General features: G+C 38.5%; 1 protein-coding gene across 5 annotated transcripts; it reads right to left on the bottom strand.

The window, feature by feature from the left end:
• Positions 1 to 209: 209 nt before the first annotated feature.
• impg1b (interphotoreceptor matrix proteoglycan 1b) lies at positions 210 to 26,039 on the bottom strand. Of its 5 annotated transcripts, XM_025901215.1 has the most exons (19): positions 24,918 to 26,039; positions 20,400 to 20,615; positions 18,315 to 18,481; positions 18,179 to 18,201; positions 17,859 to 17,893; positions 17,587 to 17,633; positions 17,338 to 17,490; positions 15,752 to 15,810; positions 15,286 to 15,476; positions 14,781 to 15,203; positions 11,812 to 12,458; positions 11,240 to 11,329; positions 5,544 to 5,763; positions 4,082 to 4,292; positions 2,212 to 2,397; positions 1,915 to 2,098; positions 1,153 to 1,236; positions 983 to 1,002; positions 210 to 693 (listed from the first exon to the last, which is right to left on the bottom strand). In XM_025901215.1, exons 1-19 carry the CDS (start codon positions 24,982 to 24,984, stop codon positions 651 to 653), a joined length of 3,066 nt encoding a protein of 1,021 aa, XP_025757000.1. In that variant the 5' UTR covers positions 24,985 to 26,039; the 3' UTR covers positions 210 to 650. The 5 variants fall into 5 exon arrangements, 4 of the variants coding, with proteins under 4 accessions (XP_025757000.1, XP_013131822.1, XP_013131823.1 ...); XM_013276368.3 differs by lacking the exon at positions 983 to 1,002; XR_003215368.1 differs by lacking the exon at positions 1,915 to 2,098 and having other exon boundaries at positions 596 to 693.
• Positions 26,040 to 26,364: the final 325 nt, after the last annotated feature.

Genomic DNA, 26,364 nt, shown 5'->3' on the forward strand with positions numbered 1-26,364 from the left:
CTGCCAAAACAAAGAAAATGTTTTTGTTAATTCAAAAACTTTTTATTCTTTTGTTTTAAATAGAATGTGCAAAAACAAATGTCCTGGTATAAATGGACAAATGATTAGTGGTTAAAAACTGTAAATAGTACAGACTCCAGTATTTTTAGGAATAACGCAGTATGACCAAATATTTTATGCATTCAGTCTCTTTTTGGAACACAGTAATGTTAAAGGATGGCATTGCAGTAAACAATATCATAAAGTCTAAACAAAAGATACCACCTTTTGTAAGCAAGGTGGTAATAAACACTTTGTATTCATGTAAATAATAAATACCTCATTGTGAGGAAAGAAAAACCTTTGTCAAGGGTATACAGGAAATGTTCCTACCATTCATTATATAAAATAAATATTAGGTTCCACTTGAACACAAACTAAGTGCACAGCAGCATCCATAGCTCTCTGTCTAACAAGACACTTTCATCACTATGAACAATTAAACTTGATCACTGCTTTACGGTATCTGCACCCATATACAGTTAGACAGCAACATTAGTTCTTTTTTTTCTCCCTCCTGTTTTGCACCGTGTCACTGCGTTGACGGATCTTCAAACGAACAAGGAGTCATCAGAGAACTGTAACTTCGAAACATTCGTTATCCGATGCCCTTAAAACATGACACGTTCTGTATTCATTTGACAGTCGCCACGTCTGGAACAGACAAGAGGAAGAATAAAAACTGACTCATTTCAGGTGGAATTATACATGACAAAATGAAACTGCATCTACAACTTGCTTGCACTGCTTAAATCATAAGGTACGTGATAAAAGGCACGCTGCTAAAGCGCTGATCGGCACAATTTTATTTTGAAACTACTCATTAGAGGTCTAGAATTTATTTTGAAGGCGTTAATGCGATAGTTGCACAAATGTCAACAGTGATTTGGTTTGTGAGTAAAAAGAAAAATCGTTCAAACAGTTGCTTGCTCGGATGGTTTACCTTTTGCAAACATCATATAGCTGCAAAATATTTACAGTTTAAAGTTATTACATTTTCTTATTTTTTAAATCTTATTGAACACCTAAATTGTAATATCAGTGCATATAACTTTAAATGTATTCTACATCTTATAACAGCTCAATTTTACATTGTGCATTTATATTCCTTACCTCATTGTGTGGTATACAGTGATGAAAATCCACCATTTCTGAGACTAATCTTTCTGATCTTGTTGTGTAGAGTTGTCTGGGGATCTGTGTAGGCAGGCAGTAGAAAAGCTCCGTATTTACAGTGCGCTTCAATAATGTATTATTAAAACAAAGGCACTTGAACAGGATAAACATATAAAATGCAAATGAAAGCAAACACTTAACTATTCAAGGGTCTACTCCAGGAGATTGTACCTACAGCAATCAGCACACAGTTCACTGTTAAAACTACACACAGTGGTTGGGTTTTTGTTGTGGATCATGCGGTTAACTCTTTCATTTTGTCGATAAAAGCCTCTGAGTGTCTACTGAATATACCAGAGGATGTTCAGTCCCAGTGAATGATTTAATCTGCAGTATAGTTTTGACATTGTCGTGTAATTCGTCCACCAATCAATCCATTTTCTTTTGCTCATCCAATTGAGGGTCACTGAGCCTATCCCAGCTGTCATGGGTTGACATGGTGGCTGCACCCTGAGCAGATTGCCAGTCTATGGCAGATATTTTGAAGATACATCAGAGCAATTTTAAATACAAATGAAATGTCAGCCTGGATTAAATGCATGGAAGGATGGAGATCAACCCAAAGTTTGCTCTAAGTTAAAAAATACTAACGTATTTGTTAGAACAGAATTGTTTGGAGTATTTTAGTTATTAGTAGCCCAAGAGCTTAGGTTAGTAGTTTAGTTGGTTTAGTCTTCTGTGCGACGCAGCACAGTGTACCTCGATACTCAGATGTATATTTTCAATGGAGGCAAAATGTTCTTGCTCAGAGTGTTGGGACTGGGAGGAAGCAGAACTTGACGGGCATGGCAATGTGGACACGTGAGTTAAGACACCATCGTCATTCTCAAATACTGGGTTCTCCCTCAAAGTATTCTCAAAGGCATAAGGGGCAAGAGTCTGCCTACAATGTAAAGGAGATTATGAATGCTTTTGAAACAGTAGGCTATACCACAAAAAATGGCAAAATGGTCACGTATACAAAAGCAAATCACAGAAAATGGGGCTCATACTTACACCAAAGTTACAGCCTTTCTGGTTTTTATGCATTTCTTGTTGATGAATATTAAAATGCCAAGGATGGCGCACACAAAGCAGAGACTTCCCACAAGGCAGGTTACAATTAGTGACGGGTCTACCGGCACTGACACCAGCTCATTGCAGCGTTCCCCATGGTAGTGCCAATATTTACCCACGGGGCATCTAAAAGAGATGAGAAAAATGCATGCAGTTATGCACAATATTTTAATAAAATCCTAATATATAATAACTGGGTACTGTTATGGCCAAATGTGGCCTTTCTTATTTCATCATCAGTTGAGCAGAAAACAAAATCTGTGACGTTTCACTTGGAAGCTGTTACTGCGAACCCAAAATGTGGGGTTAAAAGAGCTTTCGATTCAAGTGATACATGTCTTGCATAGGTTGCAAAAAACAAAACAAGTACAAGAAACAAGAGAGTGGGCAGGAATATAAAAATGTCCAAATCAATGCTTTGGTACGTTCTGAGAACAAAAAGAGCCCACTGTTGAGCTTGGCCAATTAAAAAGGCCTGGAAGGCCACGCGAGATAGCTGTGTTGGATGATCACTTGGTAAAGAAAACCCCTTAACAACCTCACCCCAAGTCAAAAACACTCTCCAGCAGATGGGCATGTCATTAAACAATCTTCCACAAAGGCACGACTTTATGAGAGCTTCGCCACATAGTGAAAACCATTCATCAGCCTCAAGAATAGAAAGGCTATTTTTGCATAGTGAATAGCCTTTCAAAAACATCGAAAAAAGCCAGATGACAGATGGAATTCAGATCAACGTGTAACAGAATGATGCAAAGAAAAAAGCACGGAAGCAGACCAGAATGGTTAATGAGGTACAGCACCTGTGGAACATGCATGGCCATGCGTTCCAGTGGGACTCAGTCACTGAGTGTTTAGTGATGAAATGACAGGAGAACCTAAAAAAAGCTGTTTTTTCTACTCTGATTCTGCCAAATGCAACATAATTCATTGCATGGAACTTGACATTACTGTGAATTCTGACAGTAATTCTCTGCAATATAGTCTATAAAGTTGCAAAAACTTTCAAATGGTATATTTTTTTCAAACCCTGGGGTCAAAGAATTTCTGTACTTAAATGTGCCATTTAATTTCAAATCTATTACTGTGAAATACAGAGCTTATATTATGAAAATTGTGTCGCTGTCCAGATTTGCAGACCTAACTGGAAGTTAGAAAGAAGCACCCTTTGAAGGTAATGACATTTTTCATAGTAGAAAATGAAAAATTTGCTTTCTTTTTCCTGAGACGTGTTCAAAAGAGCTCACTATTGCTTTCAGGTTCCCGTGTCTCAATACATACCTCATGGCATACGTATAAATTTGCATAAACATTAAAAATTCTAAGCTTTCTATTTAAAAGATATGTAGCGTTCTTGATAAATGACTGAATGATCATTGAAAATAAATTTGTGAACAATTTAAAAAGCCTTTAAGAGTTGGATGCCTAACTATAATAATAATTGTTATTAATAAATACACATTTTCATCTCTATTGCACTGCCTCCAGATCCATCTCTTTAAATTGTGTTAAACACAGTTTTAGAATTCAACATTTTTCAGCAAACAGCTCTCAGGAGATGGATGTCCTTGAGTACACCACAAAGCAGCACGTTTACATCAGCCTTACAATTCAGGATAAAGATAAAAAGAAAAGAAAATCAAATGAAAAATAAAAACAAACATGGTGAATTTCCAACTTCAAGGCTCTGAAAGTGACATCAGGGATCAAATCCAAACACAGCTAAAAAACAAAAAAAACCATAAGGACCTAGTATAAACTTTAAGGTCATTTTGTTTGTGCTTTCTTTCATTTATCAGCTTGTGTGTACCTGCAGGTTGCTCCATGGCCTGGGATTATTTCACACAGGCCTCCGTTCAGGCAGTAGTTTGGCTGCAGGGTGCAAGTGCTCTGACAAGGCAACCCGTCCACTGTGCTGTAGCCCGGATCACACAGACACTCTGCCTCGTTGGTCCAACTGTTTATCACACAGCGTGAAAACTCATTGCAGGCCAGGAACTTGCAGGGGTCTGCCTGGTCAGCTAAAACCAACAGAAACAGGAGAGAGAGAGGTGAAAGAAATATAGACAGAGGGGTGAGTGTTCACTAGCATTAATGCAGTTGTGCCATGTTTGCAGATTCAGAGGGGAAATAAGAAGGTATGCTGACTGATATGACAAGAGGTGTCTGCTTCCTGTGTCGTGTGCTTTTAATATGGCTCCACGCAATCATGAACTCACAATACACAACACCTTTGTTGCAGTCTGTGAACACAAACTCCGACCTTGTGACATGGACAAGCATAATTCACTGCATATGCAGATTAAGGGTTTTTGTTCCCTATGCATTGCCTGCATATTTTATTCACACAACATGGGAATGAACTGTGATCTTGCTTTTGCTTGGAGACACACAAAATTAAAGGTAGTGTGTAAAGTCTTGCCACTAGAAATCATTAGATCTCACATTGGAATCAGCTGAATTCTGTTTTCTTACGCCTTCCAATTCAAGTGCATAATACTATCTACGGTGGCCCTCGAGGGCAAACAACTCTGGACTGTCAGTTAGCTGTTTACCTCAGTTGTCACATTGTTGGACTCAAACATTTAGTGAATAAACTCTCATATGATATGAGATGTAATCAAACTGGGAAAGTGTGATTTTTAGGACAGTTGAGCCTGACATTAGCTAGCGTAACATTAGCGTATAACCAACTCTTGTTGTTTAGCTAGCTTTATGACAGCTGTCTGGAGACAGGAAGGGTGTATTACAAAAAGTAATTGCAGGAATGTCAGAGATAAATAAACAAGTTTATGCATTTTTCATGTGTTTTAGTTCTGATTTCAGTTCAGGAGGTGAGACTTGAGGATGGGAAGGGGACGATGTGGAAATGAGAAAAGAGTTTGGGCAACAGTGGTGGAGGAGTAACACATAATGAGAAAGAGAGGATGGAAATACACATGCACAGATGTTAAATGGTCATATATAATTTGAAAGAGCTATTTGTGATCTTCAAATTAAAAGCAGCTTTTAAGGCACACTTTATATGCACCGGTCTCTAGCCACATACATACAGTATAACATGCAGTTAGGTGGAACAGCCACTGCATTCAAAATGGCAACACAACAGCTTCCACAAACTAGCCCTCACCTATGTCATGGTCAAGGTCATGGGAATACATCAGTTTGTCAGAACACATAATTACACAGTAATCAGTGTATACTTATTATTTATTTTCTACTAAATGGAAAGAAGAAACAAATCAGAGCAGTGGAAAGCAAGAACATCTCACCTGGTTCTATTTCCAAGGAGCGACTGTCAATTTCAATATCAAGCCTTTTGGAAGCTGCATTACAGAAGTCTTCAAGCACGCAGTGCACTGCTTCTGTGACATTATAAGGTACGGGCTTGTCCAGCTTCATCCTGCTGTTTACCACAACACTTCCATTCCTGAAGTTAAGAATTTCCAGCTGCTTAAATCCCGTCAAGTTGGACTGCAAATATGGCAAAAGCTGTGGAGAATGAGAGGAAAAGCATATTCATTTCTGAGAAGCTCCTATTTCAGTATTTGATTTAGCAATTCTCTTTCAATGTTTATTTAAAAGGCATTAGTAAAGTTAGTAATCTGGGGGAAAAAATCCCACAAATGTATTTATTGATCTAAGAAGAAAAAGGGAGTTCTTCACTTTGATTTTTGGGTGTAATTAAATTATGCCAGACACGTGCCACCCTATGTCAACAAAGAGCTGTTCCCTCCTGAGATTAAGTCCCGGGGGAGGAGAAGTATTTAATCCTGCCACTATGATACAACAGCTTTTTCTTCTTCTTCTTTTTTAATTTGCTATTCAGGTCACTTTTTACAGTGTTAATGCTATGAATAGTTCATAATTAAATTTTGATGCAAGCATGAAATCCTGGCATCACTGCTCAGGCTGTGTAATTAGATCCAGAATAAAATTAGGGTTATGTTTATAGGCATTAGTATAGGAACACAAATCATGCTAACTCTAGTCGCAAAACAGTCAGAAAACACAGGGACAAAAATGATGCACTTACAAAGCTAACTCAAGTCTATCTGTAATATATACTGTACTGTTTAGTGAAAGCTTTTATCTAAAGTGCCTTAAAGTAACACAAAGGCAGACAGTAAATGTTTATTGGATCCAGTATCTGTGCATCACTACAGCCTTACTGTGGTAACACTGCCCCACAAACAAAAAGCACAGGAGAAGCATAGTCAAGACTGATTTGAGACCAGTATCCTTTTTTTTCATATCCATTGAATAATCTGTTACATGCTAGCTGGGAAGAGGCCTTGGTGCTATTCCTACTTTTTTTTTTGTTTGTTTGTTTTTACCACTTTTTCCTTTTAGCTTTTTTTTTTTTTTTAATGTCATAGCATCTAATTAGAATCTAATCACAATGACACAAAAAGGAAAGAAAAAACTACATACAGAAGGCCTGCTTAGCATATTTAGCAGTAACTGCAGGGTCATTCCTATGTTGGTTCTCTTCCTAAGATGTTACATTACCTAACTGACCAACGATGTTGTTGAGCTGTCATTAATTAAGGTAATTAAGGAAAAAGAGGTGAGGAACCCAAGCAGCAACTCATTTAGAAATCCTATCAAAAAAATAAAGTCCATGTAGGTCTACAGTTGTGATAGATGACTGGATCAACACTGATTAAATCCAATCAATTGATTTTATTTCTGTTTGTTTTTTTTTTTATTTTTTTCATTCATGGTTTGGGTTCAAATAGAATATTTCACAGTGGTAACCATGCAGCAGAAAGCCAAGCAGAAAAACCCGATGACAAACTTCTACACTGAGTAGTATTTTCTCTAATTAAAAAGCTCTAAAATCTCAACAGCTGGATTGATTGTCTCAGAAAAACATTATAGTGATGCAGGAACAACGCTATGTTGTTAGGTTGTTCTCCAGATTTACATAATGGAAACATGACAAAGAAGTATGAGAAATATAAAAAGGGTCATGATCTCTCGAGTTCTACATAAATGTGATGTGTTTATTTACTTCAATTTTGGTATTATCAACAACTCAAAGTGCTTTACACTGTAATTAGAGGACTTGAGCTACGGCCACCCGCATATGCTCCACGGGGTCCCGTGCTCCCCAGGATTATATTGTATGGTACGTAATGGGAAAGGGTCCAGTGTTCCAAGGATCTTGCTTTATGTCAGTATTTGGACAACGCATGAGAACCATCAAAACATAATCTATAGTTGCTTATAGTGTATAACAGATGTAAAATGATAATGCTGACCCAAACACAATGAGAGGATGCTGGTTACCAGAATATTGAACATATAGACCCTGAGAACAAAGGATTCTGGGAGCACAGATAACTGCTATTCCTTTGCCACCTGACACTAGGGGGATTTATATCAGTTAAACTTGTTAAGTTGATGGTAAAAGTGTTAATTTACAAATAAATGCAATAAGGTAACTCATTGGTCCAAATAGCCAACAAAACTCAACAAGCACAAACACATTGGCTTCACTGCTTCTCTGCTGCCTTCTTCTTTTAAAAAGCAGTACACAACACAGCACCTGCCTGGAACTCTATATTTACACAGCCATGTCTTAGCTTTAAGTTAAAGTTAACTTCCCATGCAGACATGTTTAAAATATCCCCGCATACTCAGACTTTGCAGTCCAGATAAGTAAGAAGCCAATCTTTTGGGACTTTGAACCAATGATTGCAGAGCTGTTTAGGCAGGAAGGAAGTCAACCAGCTCAAGTAATGGGCCTACATCAATGTCCATCGATCTGAACCACTCTCCTTCAAGCCACTCCATGTTCACTACAGATGAGGCAAACATCAAACCACCACAGTGTGGGAGAGAGAGATTACGATGCTTTAGCAGGCCTGGCTGTTGAGAGGGAGATAAGAGGCCTTAAGGAGCTCTGCTCTGATCTGGTTATTTCACTTATCATTGACAAGCAGTTTACTCTCAGCTAGCTCCCTATAGCTAACAGTCTTGCAGAGAAGGAAGGTGGAGCTACCACCATCCAGAACAAACAGGCCACAGCTTGCAATATAAATACACATGCAGACTGTTGTTTGGTCATCCATTTGTCTCAATGCAGAAAATCGTTGAGTTATAATCGCCCACTTTAGATGACCAATCCAGCTATATTGACTTTCATGCAAGGTCAAAGCTTGTTTCTTCACAAGAATTCTCACTAGAGTCTGTACTGAGACTCTAGAGATACTGTAAATTGTTATGTTGTATATATACACTAAACCTTTGCAGGATGCATGGCACAAACTATAATTTCATCAGTTTGACACAATCACATTTGCTTCTCTGAGGTTACACATGTATCTACTGGTTCTTGCTTTGGAAAACCCAAATGAAACATCCCTTCATCTGTGTCAAAAGTACCAAGAAGTATTTCGCTTCCATAAGTTTTTAATTTTTTTGATTTGCAGTATCAAACTAAGTCCCTCCAACCTCCATATCCAGTTTTATTGGTTGCTTCACAAACCAGTAGGTACAGGAGTAATGGGGGAGTGTGGTAAAAGGTATGAAGGCACTGTAGGCTAATTGTTCATGTATATTTGAACAAAACAAAGAAAACACTGCGTCCGTTTAAATGGGCTGCATCATATGCATTATTTGACATTTCTTCGTTATTGTTTCAGTGATTTATAACCCCGCCTGGATACACTGGGGCCTGTCTTTATTTAAAAAGCCCATTTAAAGGAAGACTGTAAAATCCTAATGGGTGCTGACAAAATAATATATTAAGTATTGTAAATACTTACCAGTGCAATCATCTGAAAACAGCTAAATACATTAATTAACAAGGAGAATTGCAGAAACTGGGGTTTGGGCAACCATTAAAGATTGGAGATGGAGTGTTGTTTGTGTTATTGTTTCAGGATTTTTATACATATTTTTATATATATATATTTATATATTTTTTAAATACACATGCTCACATTCCCTATGCCCACTGACATGACTGCAAACACACAATCCAGTTTGTATTGCTGCTTCTTCTCAGTTTGATGCTAAGGTCTTTACATAACGCAGAACGCAGGGCTCTTCTGAGTGAGCCTAAAAATAACTAGGGGCAAGCATCAAAACTAAACAGAGATGTCAAGTGATGCTTCTCTCTTTGATATTTGTAACAGGTGCAGGTTTAAAGAGACATTGTCCTTATGTACATACATGCCAGCAGCTAATGTACACTTCTTTTTTTTATGGAAAATAAAATATATCCAGTTCATACACTCAAATATCCAAATAAAATAACATAACATTGTCCAGCTTGTGATTGGCTTTATTTCATTTTCTCTTGGCCAATAGTGGTACATACATACAGTGTGCCTATTTTGACAGGTACCCATTCAGTATAACTGATGCAAAATGCATGCAGATGTCCATATAAACTTGACTGCCATCACACTAAGCAGATGGAAACCATTAATAGCATAATGTGTGTGGTGCTGGAACTGACTAGAATTACCTAAAGCTTCTTACCTCGGGTCACAACCAATGACTAAGGCAGACCAAGGTCCCATGATTCACACTACCCCGAGCTAGGTTGCTTTCTAACATATACAAAATTCACAAAGCTATGTGACATCTCTACTATATTTTCCTGGCCCACTTATTTACTATTTACTCAGTCACTCTCTGGGTTAATCTTTAAGGCCCCAAACAAGCAAAAATCACACATACCAATAAATAAATGACAATGCAAAAATAAATAGCTAACTGCAGGAGACTTTCACTGCATACTGCATTTCCCAGTTTAAAAGATAAAACCTGAAGAAGTATACACTTTACACGTAAATTTAAACTCACAGGCTCACAAATAATAACAAAGCAATGTCAGCTAGTAGCACATTTGCAGTACTTCCCACAAAGCTTGTAAGCACAGATAACTACATAGATGTTTTGCTTTCAGTGTTGTACTTTAAAGGAGTAGGTGCAAAGATTTATATGACTCTCTCTGATTTAGCTAGCTTAGCATAAAAATGTAGGATCCTTAAAGTTTGCAGACAACCTTTAAGAGCTGAAATGTGGGGAAACAGCTAGCTAGACTGATTTTATGAGTGGTGATGTGATGTTCTATTACTTGGTTGGGAGCAGTGACCTCAAGTGGCAAATGGGATATGTTGTGCTAAGCTAGCCTGACACAGATTGAGCAATGAAGAAAATCATTACTGGTTTTTTATAGAGAAACTTTTGAGAAACCCATGGCCACCCCTCCGTTTGCTGCAGAAACCAGGGGTATGCTGACAATGAGTCAAAGAGAATCTAGACTTCAGAGTTGTACCAGGAAGCAAGATTAATAGGTAAGATAAGTAAGCTGAGGCCATGCAACAGGAGTTTTTTGTGTCACAATGGTGACTTTCTTTTAGCTTGGCCACATCACCATGGTCAATTATGCCGAACACATAACCTAGACAGGAGGTTATTTCTTTTTAACATGATACGCCCAGTGACTGGTATCAATTCTCAACTTAGAGAAAATGTTCTATCTGAAAACCTGTTGAGCTGTCTGCATGGCGGCACAAAATTTCTCATGCCTGGTTTTGAATTTTACATATTCTACATTTAAAATTTTGGGATTTGACGATTTATTAAGCAAAGCGCTAACAAAAAAAAACTATCAAATTTGCTTCATAGTACATCTTGCTGTAAAAGCAAAACTGCAGTCAAAACATTAAGGCGAAACACACAAAGTCAAACCCCCTAAACAGAATCAGACTTACAGATAAAAACTTTATGCATTATAGCAGCTATAGCACAAGAGTCTATGGTTTACTACAAGGTTGAAAGTAAAGCTTAAATTTAAAGCTGAATAAGAGAACTGTTAGAAATATTAAGTAATGTTATGATTTTTTAGTTACTGCATTTGGAAAAGGTTAGTTAGGAAAAGGAAAGACTGTGCTTTCTCTGAGGCATTAGAATTATATTGCAGTTCCAATATGGAAAAAAATACCGGTATGGAGGCTAAAGTCGTCTGTCTCCTAGGCCCAGATTTACTGGAAGCTCCAGGGTTTGGCGAATTTCTGGACCCAGAGTGCTGTGTCTGAGTGAAACAGAATCATTTTACCACCTTGGCGATTGTTTAAAGCTTTACCTCTCCTTACAAAAATAATGAAAACAACATTTAATAATGAAAAATATAAATTTTTATAATTCATTACAATAATTTTTTGGGATTAAAAGCTGGTGTGAGGATAAGGCTTGTTGCACTGTGCTTCCTCACTAATATAGAACAACAAAACACCAACAAAAGTTGGAACAACAACCTTTTTAAGGTGTTTTATATAAAAAGTAAACACATTCTTAAAAAAAAATCCTGATTTAAACATTTGATATTTCTCTTCATATAGGGTTTAATTGATTGGCAAATTATTCAGTTGTGCTTTTATTAACACAAAGTGACTCTCAGCGTTTTTGGAAACATGGTTGCACTTTCTGAAACTTTTCATCTCTGGGCTACAAAAGCAAGTATGAGAATGAAACATGGAGAAGCACGATATCAAGCACAAACGCTTGTGTACCTACCAGTTCAAGAAACGTATTCTCCAGTGTCTTATACTCAGGAGAGCTCTTGTTGAACAGGTCATCAGAAAACATCATGTTAGTGACCCTCAAGCTAAAGAAAACCACTAACTCTTTGCTCTTATCCACTGCTGTCATCAGAGGTGTGCTGGCTTGTCTAATGATTGGGGCAGCAGTGGACTCATATGGGCGTTCTTCAGACTCTGAGGCGACTCCACTACCGCTTTCCTCTTCATGGGGCTTGGACACCGACTCTGTACCATTCTGACTCTGTCCTCCTTTCTTTTGACTGTTTGAACTCTCAGCAGTAAGGTCCACTGAGACCGGGGCTACTCCACTGTGCCCTCCACTTGACTCATTGGCATCCTCAGGGGCTTTGCTGCGGTCCACAGGGGATGGCGAAGACTTCACATCTGTTTCTGGTTCAATGCCTTGGACTTTGCCCTCAAGTGATGATGGTGTGGAAACTGGTGCTGCTGTTTCTGTGATAGACATCTCCGAAATTGGGATGGGGTAAGTAGGCAGTGATAGGTCAGTCAAAGCCTCAGCATCAGTCACGAATTCTTTAGGTTGGAGGTTTGGAGTTGTTACAGAAAGGTCCTCATCCTTTTGATCTGGATGCTCATTCCCCCCATCAGCTTGTCTGGGTTCTTGAACGTAAAACACAACAGAAAAAGGAAGAAGATATTTTGCATTTAAATGTACTTGTACACTTATTGTTATGTATGACCATAACTGCAATACAGGCAGAGCCAGGATGATACAAGGAGTGATCAGCATGAGCAATCATAGAACTTGAGTTACATTAGTAACTATAATTTTCTAGGAGAGCTTTTATGTGGAACCATTCATCTACAGCAGTTATTCCCATGTGGATATCTTATAATCTTAAATAACTTATACAAAAAACACTTTAGCAACAGTGCTAATATTTCTCTTTATTTTGAGTATCTGAAGTTTACCCCAAAAAGCATATTATGTATAATTTTTTGTGGTGTACTTCCACATTAATTTGTTGCACGGAAGACAAAAATAACTAGTTGTCTAGCTGCACCACTTGCAGGCGACTTATGAATCACAGGATGCTGTTTGAGCCAGATCTTGTTATCTCCCTGCTTTGATCATTTGACTGTATGTCTGAGGCCATGCCAGTCACATTTATTTAATACCCTGATCTGCTGCTGTTGCTGTTAGCCAAGTCACTTCAGTCATTTTAATATTCACTCCATGTTCCATTTCATTAAACCATAGTTACTCACAGCTCTCTTTTTTCTTTTATTGTTGTGTCTTCTTATAATTATTACATTTATTTTGTCATTTAGAACAAGAGTAAAGAAACAGTTAGCCTTGCTTAGCCTACAAACTGAAAGTAGAGAGATTAAAAAGACAAACTATAATGCCCAAATCTCCCCAAATTTCTCCACTCATGTGAAAAAGAAAGTTTGCACATCACTCTTGCACCTTCCATAGGAATTAGGCTGTAAGTAGCAGCCAGGTGCTGATAATCAAATGCACTTTGTTACTTGTTCATCAGCAACTTTCACAACCTCTGTAGACCAGAGGTTTGCTGGTCTTGTGCATTCAGGTGTGTTTTCAAATAATGCCAAGGAGGAAAGACATTAACAATGATCTTAGAGAAGCAAAAGTTGTTGCCCATTAATATAGGAAGCATCATAAGGTAATCTTCAAACAATTTGAAATTCACCATTCTGTAGCGAAAATGATTATTCCCAAGTAGAAAATATTCAAAACAGCTGCTGGCAAATTCATCCCAAGGTCAGAGCATGAAATGCTCAGAGAAATTGCAAAACAATCCCAAAAACTGTCTTTCAGACTCCGCAGGCCTCAATTACCATGTTAAATGTTAAAATACATGAAAGTGCAATTAGAAAAACACTGAACAGATATGGATCCTGAGGAAGGGTTATGAAGAGCTTTGCAAATATGCATCTGAACAAATCACATTATTGTGAAATAATATCAACTATGATATCATTTATCAGAGTAAGCTAGAGTCAAATCTGAGGCAATCTGTCCGACAGCTAAAGTTTGGCTGAAACTGTGTCATGCAACAGGAAAATGTTCTAAAGCACAGCAGCAAATCTATAACACAATGGCTCCAATGAAAAGAATACAAATTTTACAGTGGCAAAAGGTCTACAACTTAACCTGACTGCAGTGCTTTGGCAGGGTTTTAAACATTAGTGAACTTAAGTGGCATTGTAAGTTTTCCTACTCATTCCTCTAAATAATAATACAGCACATGTGTTGTGCATCATTTTATATACACATTTCTCTCAATGCCCGAGGACATGACATATTGTGTCTCTTTGGAAACTCGTCTGGAATTTAAAAATCAAGTTGTTGCTGGTTTAAGTTGGCCTGCACAGCATGAGAATGTAACTACTTGACCACCGGCAGGTTGTTACTTAGTAATGGGTTCTAATATAATGTATCCTCTCAGCATGAAAAATCTCCATGTGCACAACTGAACCACCACATCTAATTGTACTGACATTCCTATTTCCTCTGAAATAAGAATGTTCTGTACAAACAACTGGGAACACATTTCATATATTACTATCTGTATTCTTATTTCCCTGCCCTTTTCTGTTAATTTAGCAAATTTACCAATGGTCTTTTTTTTTTAAATTTGACTGTAAGCTCCTCTTTACTGCTTTTCTTGCCTGGGTGTCTTTTGTTTTTCGATCCTCACTAATGTTGTTTATGTATCTGAGCTGCCCAGCCCTTAACAGCAGGTCATCCTTCAACAGCTTTACCACCATTAAGAGAAGCAAGATATAGAAAACCAATAATGATGGCCACATTGTTGAGTTGCTCTGAGGTTCTTCCTGTTATTTGTCAATACCTCTTAATGGAATCCCCACTATGCAGACTGGTGGGTTAATCAATAGAGCTTTCACTTCTTGAAACATCCCGCTTTATAAACATTTAACCTGAGGAAGCCTTACCTTTTGTCACCTCCTCCTCTGATTCACCCTCACCTCCTTCTTCATGTTCAGCTGATGGTATTTCCTCCACCTCTGTCTCTGCTTCCTCCACCTGCTCTGTGAAAGTCTCCACTTTTGCTCCTTGTGTAACGGCTTCCTCTGCAGCATCGTATGTGGACTCCTCTTCTACAGCTGCCGATAAAGAATTCTCCACTGTGAAGGCAGAAGTGACTTCTGGGAGGATGTTGGGGATGAAAGGCACAAACGTGTGTGTTTCTGGTTTGACAGTAGAAGCTTCTAATGTGGTTTCAATCACTCCCAAGGTGGGGAAGAAACTTTGGGTGAGAGTGTTGTCCTCTGTTGGTGCCTCTGTGGTGTCATCCTCGGATATTACAGTCTCAACCGGATTCAAGTTGAGCTCAGCAACTGGATAAACTGTGGTTACTGAGAAGGAAGTGTTAAAATACTTCAATGTTGAACACAAACTTATTATCTAATTCAGGTAAACGTGTGATATTTTGCTTACCAGCCTCAAAGCTTAGTGTCTGTATGTCCAGTGGTAGTGATGTCTCCTGCTTTAACGCTTTTACAATGATGTGCTTTAGTTTGGGAGCATTTACATCTTCCCCTGTGTTTGTGACATAACCCTCAGGTTCCTCATTCAGCTCTGTTTCTCCATTAAAGACCACAGCATACCGTACAGACACGTCCTCCAGTCTGAGCAACAAGACAAATCATGTCAGAAAGCCTCACAACACACAGACTTCAGTGGTAATAGTTGTTCACTCAGGCAGAAATTTCAGAGCCAAGAGATGAAACAGAGAAGGAATAGCTTCTCTCGAGACATAAGCAATGAAATATTTCAATAAAATCTATTTTAAAGGAAAATTAAAGAAGGATATGTTTTCACTGTAATCAATGTTTCCATTTCTTTGTTCTTATTTTACTTTTCTTTTTTTACTATAAACCTAATTAATCCTCATTCAACTCACCGAAATCCCAGAACACGTATCTCTTTGAATCCTGGAACTTTTTCAAACACATGAAGCATCTGCAGAAAAAAATGAAAAGAGCATCAAAATAATTAAAACAAATGTGAAAGAAATCCTAGAATTTTCTGTTGTTACTGTAAAAAAAAAAAAAAAATTAGAGCAATTTCTAACTTGGATTTTTGGAGGATTTTGAATCCAGCCTGGACGTTATGGAGTTCATAACTATGGCAATCATGAGGCCTATATGGAAGTTTTGTAATGCCCACAGTGAACTAAAGTCAGCATTAATGCAGTTTTCTCAATTCACCAGATTTAACATTATTCCAAGATCTTAGGCCTTATAAGCTATCTGAACTAGGTAAACAGCTTCCTGACACTACACTTACTAAAAAATCTTTCCACACTCTTTGCAGCCCCATGCAGAAAAATGCGTGTTTAGAATGATGCACAACACATCTGCAGCATTTTTATTTAATGGAATGGGACTTTCATACACTCATACAGCTTCAAACTGTTGGAAAAAGCTGATAAAGAACATGTATGGTACTGACAGAATAGTTTAGGACTCTGTGGAGTCCTGTAAAAAACTAAGTACCTCATGCAAGCTACTGAATCACCTCATGACTCAATAGCTGCAATAACCACCTTTAGCAGTAATAATTTGAAGTAATCGTTCTCTTAATGACTTTATCAGTCTCTCATATCGTTATGGAGGAATTTTGACTCACTCTTCTATACAGTGTTGCTTCAGTTCATTGATGTTTGTGGGCATTCGTTGATGCTCAGCTCTCTTAAATTGTATTGAGATGTGGACTTGGATGAGGCCATTACAACACTTTGGTTCTTTTCTTTATCAGTCATTCTGTTGTTGTTTTGCTGCTGTGCTTAGAATCACTCTCCTGTTGCATGACCCAGTTTTAGCCAAGCTTTAGCTTTTGGAGAGATAACCTCACATTTAACATTAGAATATGCTGTGTTTGTTTCTCATCGAATGTGGTGCTGCAGATTGTGATAAATATAAATATCTCCACATATCTCATGGAGATGAAGCTTTTGGTGTTTTTTGCTTTGTTTTTTGCAATTTCCATGAGCAAAAAAATATTGTACCGTGTTAACACACACCTGAATGTTTCAGATGTGCAATCTGTCAAAACTTGCTATTGATCAGTTCATTAGCTGCTACTTACACTCGTAATTCCTGTAGAAGCCGTAAGAGTGTCTTTAGTTTTTCACAGACCTGCCCAAATAAAACTTTATTTTTCAGCTGACTGTTACGCCTATTTCTTTAACGAAATTCTGCGTTAGTGGCTGTTTGAACTGTGGTGAGAATCTGTCCCGGCCTTCTTAATTAGAACTTACTATTCCAGGCTCATGCTCATTTAGAAGTCTTAAGTCCTTCAGTTACCCTTAAAGCTGTTAAATCAATCAGGGTGTGTGTTAGACCTAACACTGCAATGTAATACAAGCTGGCAATCACGAATACCTTGTTACATAACACTGCCATTAAGAAGGACTTTTGTTTTTAATGACAGAATAAGACGATCACAGGAGTAAGATACAGAGGGGGACTTGATGCTTAAACTCACCCTTTGTTTGAGGTCTCGGGCGATGTCATTGTACTGTGCAGTCTCGGGGTTACTGAGCAGTTCGCTGTATGTCGGATCCACGATGGTGATCCTGAACTCAACAATATACTCTTCATAGATTTCTTTCATCATGCTGGGGTTTATCTCTTTAACCTAGCAAACCAAAGTCCACAAGGCATTTTTTTACTACTAATTTAAAAACTGAAACTTGACCATGAGTTAATGTTCTAGCTGTTATAGTTGACCTACCACATCAGCCTCAGTTGGAAGGAGAATCACAGGCGGAGTCCAGGTGCCTGACACAATAAAGCAACATATAAGTTAAATCATAATATCTTTATGAATGTTTTATGACGCCCAAGACGGCACAACTACTCGCCAACCAGTCAGGAAATGCATATTTTTCCCTAGCGACTGTTGGTTGCCAACGGATTGCCAACCGATCTCTCGGCGTGTGTGGTTGTGGCGTAAGTCAAGTCTGTCTTGCTTCAACTTTAATGTTGTTTATCTGTCAAACTCACATTCACTTCCTGGCTCTTCAGTCCCAGATTCAATTCTGAAAATTGAAGCAAAATACTATTAAAAAACTTCAGGGATCTTCACCTTCACCATTTTTTAAAAATCCGCAACATTCTTCTATTTGTAATTGAGTGTAAAAACATTTGCTGTTGCAAAAACAACATATATTAAAAAACTGTCAATCTTCTGGCAATTACTAGGCACTTTACACAGTTACAGAGAAGAAAAGAAAAGCCTTTCCTTTCAGGAGTGTAGCTGATTCTTCAAAAAATGACTCCACGCACAGAAAACACTTTCAAATTTCAGAGGGAAGTTTACCTACCCTTCATTTTCCTCAGCTACTCTCTGGAAATTAAAAACAAACACACACGAAATGATATCAGCTATTGCATTACTATTACACCAAACAAGCACAGAGTACAAATGTACTGTTATGGAAAGTGGACTTCCACACTCACTCTGGCGACCATGTCCAGGTGCTCCTGAGAGCTGCTGAAATTCTGAGCCAAGTCGTCCATGCAGAGGTTTTCATGCTGGCAGGTGTAAACCCAGGCCCTGTACTCTTCTGAGTTTGGCACTCTGTCCAAGAAGATCCGAAAAGCTTCCCAAATTGCTTCCTGACAAACTGAAGATAAATCACAATTTTTTAAAGTACTACCAAAAAAGACACCATCTAATCTAATTATATCAAAATGACAGGAAAAATAAATAGACAGGAGGTGAATTCCTGCTAGAAAACAATTACAATACTCGTTGATATTAGTCCTGCCATCTGTTAGTATACAGAGCTAGTCATGATTTACAGGTTACAGTTGGCTTATTATGACATTTGGGGAGGAATTTCAGTGGAGTTTTACATATGAGCACACATACAACAGTCCCTCATAGATGTATTAAATCACAAAACAGATTTAATATGAAATAATAGAGACCGCAACAAACAGTATTATAGCTGTTGTTTCATAAATGTCAGAGTGTATATTTAAAAGTCATTCTGTGTCTGTGACATTTCTGCGAATATTAAAATTATAAACAGAAAGCTATCCCGAAGCGACATTATTTTTTATCCGGATCTGCGGCTGAAACAAGCACCATATTGTTCAATAACTTGATGCCTATGGGAAATTTGTTCTCTTATAAACTCATTTCTGTAATGATTTGAGCATCTCCCATACACCAAATTAATCTGCCTCATTTTAAAATCATATGCCACTGCAGCTGTTTTGGGACAGTTGAATAACCAATTGCAATGACAACGGTGGCAATTTTAGCTTATTAAATCACTGATAACCCATCTTTCTTACACAAGGGATTTTTGCAGTGTAGCAAGACTCTAAAGACTTTTTTTAAAATATCAAAATCATACCATGGATGAGGGAGTATTCAGTGAGATTCATTAAGATTTAGAGAAATAGCACCATTAAATCTATTGTGGCAATGTGGTCTGCGACCAAAGCAATGAGGGAACTTAGAACAAACTCTTTTGCAAATAAAAAAAACAACTTGATGTGATTTAAGTGCAGAATTTCAGCTTTAACATAAGGGGAGAGGCTCAAAGGTAAAAGAGAATTGGCCCGATAAGGCCTGTCTTCTTGTTGTTCTATAACAAATAGACAGTGAAAGATCATTAGTTTATTTCAAGCAATGAACTTGTATTTGTTAGATGTTCACTGGAACTCTAAATGTAAGGTCCAAAGAGTGTCGATGCAAGTGAAGGGGCCATCATTACAACGAGAAAACAAAATAAACTCTTCAGAGAGATTGCAAAAACTTTACCAGTGGTTCAATCAACAATCTGTTACATTCTTAAAAAGACTGAATTCGCTGGCCTGCTCTGGACACAGAAGATAGCTAAAGTAGATGATCCCCAAAGTCTTCTCTTGGTTAAGAAAAACTATTTCACAACATCTAACTAAGTCAAGAAACTCTCAACAAGACTGTCAAAATCAACAGTCAAGAGACTCCTTCATGAATACAGAGGATTTATAACAGGATGCAAACCACTGGTTACACTCCAGGACAGGAAAGCCAGATTAGCCTTGCATAGTCCTGGAAAAAAAACTCTTTAGCAAGACTAAATATAAATATATGTCATCGACTGTCTGTCAGAGACGGTCGCACGGGTATCTACAGCTTCCAGTGGAACCAGGTCACTAACTTTTATTGATGATGTGAATCCTTGCAGAAGTATCAGGTGAATGTGTGGGACTATGTTTAAAAATTGCTATAATTTGCTTTTGTTAAAACTCCTGAATTACATGTCAGTCACATATCGATTGCTCTAAAATCCACTGGTTCAAAATCCTATGGACCTAGCTGACTAAACTTTGTCTTTACAAAATGTTTTGATTGGATAAAACATCCAATTTGGTTGCTGTTCATTCAACTGCTAGGACATCTCTGTTTGCCCCTTATTCTAATTCAAAACAGACTAAATGTTTCAGGACAGGCTTGTTATACTAATACAGTCTGCTGTGATTAGGCATGAAGTAAATGTTTAAAGACTCCATGTACAGTATAAGTTTACACTAAAGTCATCTCACCTCTGAGTTTGTAATAGGCCCGGTGGCTGCCGATGACTGCTTTCACACTCTCCTGGGGACACACTTTGACACCCGTAGTGAAGGTTGTTGACCTCTTTCCCCGATGTCCACCCTGCTCTGCTCTGACATTGGTTGCATGTGGGATTGGTCTGGAAGCTTCCAGAAAGTGTCGGTACTTTACATCCCTGAGTCCAGAAAAACCGTGGTCGTGAAGGTCTGCAAGAGTCACAAAGACGAAGTTATTAAGTCAGGTGGAAATGTTTTTACTCGCAACATGAATAATCAAACACTTCATGATAAGTGGATGTAATTCTGTTGACTGTCAGGTTGGTGTGAGATTTCTCCCGCAGCAGCACAAGTGTTTGTGTGGATGATTGGGATAATTAACAACTGATGGGTGACAACACAAAGGTAAAATTGCACTCCATGTACTAAATGCTCCAGAGTGAGTCACATACTGTGCATAAATTAGGCTAAATGGTTTGCATTAAACAACAACGTGTTTCTTTGTTATTTGCATTTTTAACAGGTTCATTATTTCTTGCTGATGGGAATCCAACTAATCTGGCATAAGCGTATATTTGTTTTTTGAATTAGCCATCAATTTCCTGTTTAATATCACAATGAATTACAGACCTTGCTAAACAGGTTTGTCAGTCTTCACTAGTGTTACAGGATAAAATTTAGATATTTTCTGCTTCTAAAAAGTGAAGTCAAAGCACAAATGCCTTCAAAAGACTTCTGGTTCCATAGAAGTCATGACCTCAGTGCTTTCCTGATGAGTTTATGGTCTCAATCACTAGGTTCAGGTCATATTGAATTGAACATTAGGCTCATCTTGTAAATTATGATCATTTATCAATTATCAGTTATATTCAATTATCATCATCATGTGATCAAGAGTCAGATAAGTGGATTATTCAGGATATGTTTAGTGACTAACAGCTTGTCCATCACATGTCAGTAGCCAATGAGTACGCAGCTTCACAGTCGCAGCAGCAATGGCAAAAACACTGAGGCTTCATGATGGGACTTCACAAACCAATTGATGGTATCCTGGTGGCTCTATTTTTTATACCGTCTATTTTGATAATGCTCCAGCTTTATATCATCTCATCCTAATATGGTCTCATCCAGGTTTAAAAAATTAAAAATAAGACAGAGACAGCCAAAATATATTTCACATGTAGAATTCCACATTTTAAAAGGTGGCTCACAAAAAAATCCATCCAGATTTAAAGAAATGCAATCTTGAAATGCTCTCGTGCCCTTTCAAATAACTCTTGTTAATCTTGTCATATCAGAAAATGGGCAGCCAGCACTCACTATCACCAGAGAGAATTTAATTTGACAGGTATTTTATCCGGCAAGGTGCCATCTGTTTAGTTGTGCTACGGTATGTTAACTGCTGCTTGCTTTACCGCTGCTTTTAAAGAGCATTTGTAGTGAAAAGGAAATCACACATAAAGTACATGTATGTTAGGACTGTATAATCCAAAGACAGCCTCTGTGTGTGTGATTTAATTATTTTTTTACATCGCAAAGACTGATTCAAGCTTCTAAGTTTACTTCAATATGAAGACATCCAGAGATTAAATCTTGCAGGTGCTTGTTTGTGACTGGAAAAATGCAGAGATGTGGAGAAAGTCTTTCTAAGTTGAACTGACCTTGTGCAGCTTAACCCACGTTACATCACTGAGACTGGTGAGTGGGCAAAAGAGTAAGCGATAAGATCGTACTGGGCCACGTCCAAGTATGAATGAGCAGAAATGCGTGCGTGTGGATTGCTGTCGAATAAGGGTGTGCATGTATAGCAAACCTTAAAGAGATTAAATTTAGCTACAGTGGTTAGAAAAGAACAATTCTGCAAATGAAGGCATTGAAGAAATGACACAGATTCCCCTGTTTCCATGAATTATACCGCTGAGATGCTGCACAGAGGATGAGAGCTGCTCTAATTTTCTGATCAGTTTAATTAAATAATCTTTACGAGGTTCAGTGACACTGGTGAATTACAGGAAGGTAATTGTGCGCCATTACAAAAGCTAGTGTGCCAGTCAGTTCTCTCCAACACAGTTACCCCATTGAATAAAGCTATTTTAGAAGAAAGCACTCATTGTCGTGCCAGGTGGCAAACCTTGGAGGACTTCTTAAGAGAATAAGCTGGGATTTATGAGCCCCAAAACAGAGTCTGGAGGTCATTGAACCCAAACAGGAAACTGTGCCTCTTCAGGATTAGGAAAGAGAATGAAGAATACAGACAAATAGAAATAGCGAGTGTGTAATTACTGTTGCAATTGTATTCGACTCAGAGCTTTTAGCTGAAGCTGGTACATTTCTGGGGAGATACAGAGAGTGGGCTATCTCAGTACTTAAATTTTGCATATCTATAAAAACAAACTGAGCTGTTCTGCACGCTGCACCAGTGCATTGTGGATCACAAACATTGTCATACGTGACAGTTTCAAGAAGTGAGTTTAACCCTTGCAGTGAGTGGATACTGTACTTGAATTACTGTTATTGTGCAATACTATAAATGATTTTTATTGCAAAGCTGTTACATTTATAGAACATGTGTTGCAATCAAGCAGCTGGTAATGCTTTTGGACACTCTATCTTTGTCCACCGTAATAATTTATGTTAACTTCATTTAATTAATACCTTAGACTGTACATAAAAGATGGATACAGTATCACTATCTCCATCTTAGTTCTGCCACCTTATAAAAATAAGTTTCTACCGTCTCATCAATTCCTCACTTATCATGTCTTCTTTGAAATAACTCAGACAGTGACAGGCCAATGCTTCAGTTGAAGGTGGAAATCCAGGTGACATCACTGTGGGTGTGTCCATCTTAAATATATAGTCCCAGACTGAGTCCTAGTTTCAGTCTCATAACCTATTTGGAAGTCATACAGTAGATTGGTGGGGTTTCCATAGGGTCTCCTATTTGGGTTTTGCCCACATGTGACCACTAATCAGGTGGCATTAACTTGACCGCAATTTGGGACGCGTGACAATCACTGTAGGTTTGAGTGAATAAGGTGCACCACACAAAGGCCTAGGGACCAGTCCACAACCATCAGTCATGAGGGGAAAATAATTATTCACTGACTGGTTGCTGGACAGTCACCGTTCCAGTCACACAGATGTAGATGGTTTGGTTTCTTGTATATTGCCACGAATGCCTGTGTCTTCGTCTGCAAATTCTTGCTAACAACTAGCCTTCAAAGTAAAAGTTGTGGCTTAGTGCTGCAGCTTTTACTTTGAAGGCTAGTTGTTACAGAGCATGAAAGAGCAACTACACGAAACCGTACTTGCAGTCTTCAAGCAACTAAAGCAACCACTGTGAGTGTTTTGATGCTGCACCTTCTTTGGAACCCATTTCTCCCAGTGAGTGTCAGAAACCTCTAACAACACATTTCCCCAGTAAGAAGTGGTTGTGTCACGTGCAATATGCTAAACAGCGCTTGAGCACTGTGCACATGACATCACATGAGAAACCTCATTATGCTTTTGGTGTTATTTTTATGTAAATACTTGGAAGTTATAAAGAAGCCTTATTTAGACAGATGTTCATTACTTTGCATTTGTCAGTATGTTGCATGTGTAACTCCACTGCATCAATAAAACCCTTTGAAATGAACAGTACTGTTAAATCCAAATTTAGCATAAGACCAAGAAAATGCAATGAATGCTTAGCATTGTAACCTGTAGCTTTATGAGGAACATAGCCTCCAGTTTAGAGACTGTCAGGCAGACTCATTGAACAAAATCGTTTCCAAACATTTCAGCAAGTTAAGCTGCCAAATCATGTTTTTTTTTCTAAGATTCATAGCATAACATTTGAATTGGTTTTGCTTGAAGCCTCATTTGCACATGCACAGACACGAGGGCCTAGGCAAAAGGAGGGAGCGTTGGCACGGGCCTTAATGCCCAGTGCATCCGCAAAAAGGCCCCACAGCAGAATTACAAGCCAGAAAAGATTAGCGTCCTGCGACACTGGGAACAGAATGGCTTTTGTTTCCTTCAGGATAATGAGCTCACCCGGGCACATCACACTGAACAAGACAACCAGTGCGGATGAAAATGTTATCCCTGTTGAAATTTCACTATCTTTCTCAGTGAACACCTATTAGATGTCACGACCAGTTTAATTCACACTGAATATTCATGACCTTAAGAGTGGTTCGCTATCTGCTTGACATTTGCTTGACATCTAAAAATCAAAGATCTTTCCGAGGGTGAACTGGCATTTTGTAGCCTGCCGGGAGAGTACTTTAGGTAACAGAGTCTCATGCACATAAAACAGAAACACCCTGTTGCTCCTCTAAATTTCACCTCTAAATTTGCTAAAAAACAAACAAACTTGCAGGCAGATCTTTGCATTAAAGGATAATTTGTCACTGGCCAAACTTAAAGGAATGTGAACAGTCACTTTCATTTTCTAAATTTCAGTAAGCTATCAATCAGATGCATCTTAAAGAAAGTTTCTTCATTCTACAAGATGATTCTTACCTTTGATTTGACTTGCTTGGAGGGTAAACAGACACAAAGTTAAGAATAGTCCCGACTTCAAAAGCATGATGGGCTAATTTTTCAAGTGTAAAGTTATCATTTGTAAAGAGACCGTGGCAAAAAGCAATAAAATCCAGAATCTCCTTATCTCGAGTCCTTTAGCAGAATGTATAAAAGTCTCCTCATCGGTGCGTAGGAGTTCTTGGCAGGCACCAAAACTCAGCTTCTGCAATCGTTAGTTCCTGGATGCTGTGGGATCCCAGTACACTGCAGAGGTGATTGCATGAATGGACGAGCAGTGGGAGCAAGGGAGGGAGGAGAGGCAAAGGAAGAGAATCCGGGAATAGATGATATTTTGGCTCAGGAGTTTCCTTCCATGCTGTCAGTGTAACAACAGTGACAAGGTTAAAAAAGCAGGCTCTGCTTTGAGCGTAATCTCTTTACCTTCTTCTTGCTGCTTGTAATCCTCGAGGGGGCCACGTGGCTCCCTGGCCTCATCCTGTTAGTCACCTTCTGGACCCTCGTCTGTCAGCTGAACAAAAGTGGGGATCTGCCAACCAGCCCAGACCAGATAACTACTCCCCGCAGTTGCTGGGGCTTGATCACTCACGACCAGCCTCTTTGTGTTTTTGTCTGTCTCTTTGTGCAACTGTAAAGCTGCCCAACTCTTCTTCTTCCTCACCTTTGGGTGCCCTCAGCAAAGCCAAAAATATAGATGTCAAGAGAGGTCAGCAGTTTGTTTCTGTCCTACACTCCAAGCTACCAGACAAACAATGTGCTTTGTTGCTGTTCTCGCTGCACAGGCACATTGAGCCTCTAAGGCTCTTTTCTCTAGGTCCCGAAGAAGAACATTACTGACCTTCCTTCCCATTACCAGTTCGGTAAATTACTTGAGAGCCTTTTCCTATGGTGTGTTTTTGTTCTTCGGTTGTAATCTGTGACTAGTTCTTCTTGTGTCCCATCCCATGATGATGTGACACTAACAGCTGTGAAATAAGCAGCATCCTTGAGATGTGATGACTGCGCTGAAGTGAGTAGGCCTCTCCTGGTTTGGTGTACCAGGGTGGAAAGGCTCTGTGTTGTTAGTCTCCACCCCCACCCACATATTTTAGTAAAGAGGATTAACTGCTGTTGTTGGCTGTTAGAGTTTTTTCTTTCCTTCTTTCTTTTGCAATAAATAAGCCTGTTCATTATATTCATAATCCATCCAGGCACTTTTTGTACATACTAATCTGAACAAATGACTTTTTCTGAACCTTTCAAAACAAAAGTAATCATTTATTTTTGCTTTTTCTAGGCACTGTACCCTAGACATAGTTTTGTGTCTAAAAACAATTTAACATCCATCAGACGTGACAGAGATGTTTCCAAAAACCTGTCGAACAAACATCCAGTTTGTAGTCCGACTCCTTCCCCAGCATTTTTCCCCAGCTACTTGTCACTACAC

Source organism: Oreochromis niloticus, linkage group LG19 (assembly GCF_001858045.2).
Source record: "Oreochromis niloticus isolate F11D_XX linkage group LG19, O_niloticus_UMD_NMBU, whole genome shotgun sequence".
Lineage (NCBI taxonomy): Eukaryota > Metazoa > Chordata > Actinopteri > Cichliformes > Cichlidae > Oreochromis > Oreochromis niloticus.

What these genes read in the sequence shown, in the direction of transcription:
- impg1b (XM_013276368.3), bottom strand. Translation starts at nt 24,984, where the DNA reads ATGCTTTTGAAGTCGGGACTATTCTTAACTTTGTGTCTGTTTACCCTC. An exon ending in CCAAGCAAGTCAAATCAAAG is followed by an intron (nt 20,616 to 24,917) that starts GTAAGAATCATC and finishes TGACTCTTGCAG; the next exon opens with ACCTTCACGACCACGGTTTT. An exon ending in ATACGTGTTCTGGGATTTCG is followed by an intron (nt 15,477 to 15,751) that starts GTGAGTTGAATG and finishes CTTGTTGCTCAG; the next exon opens with ACTGGAGGACGTGTCTGTAC.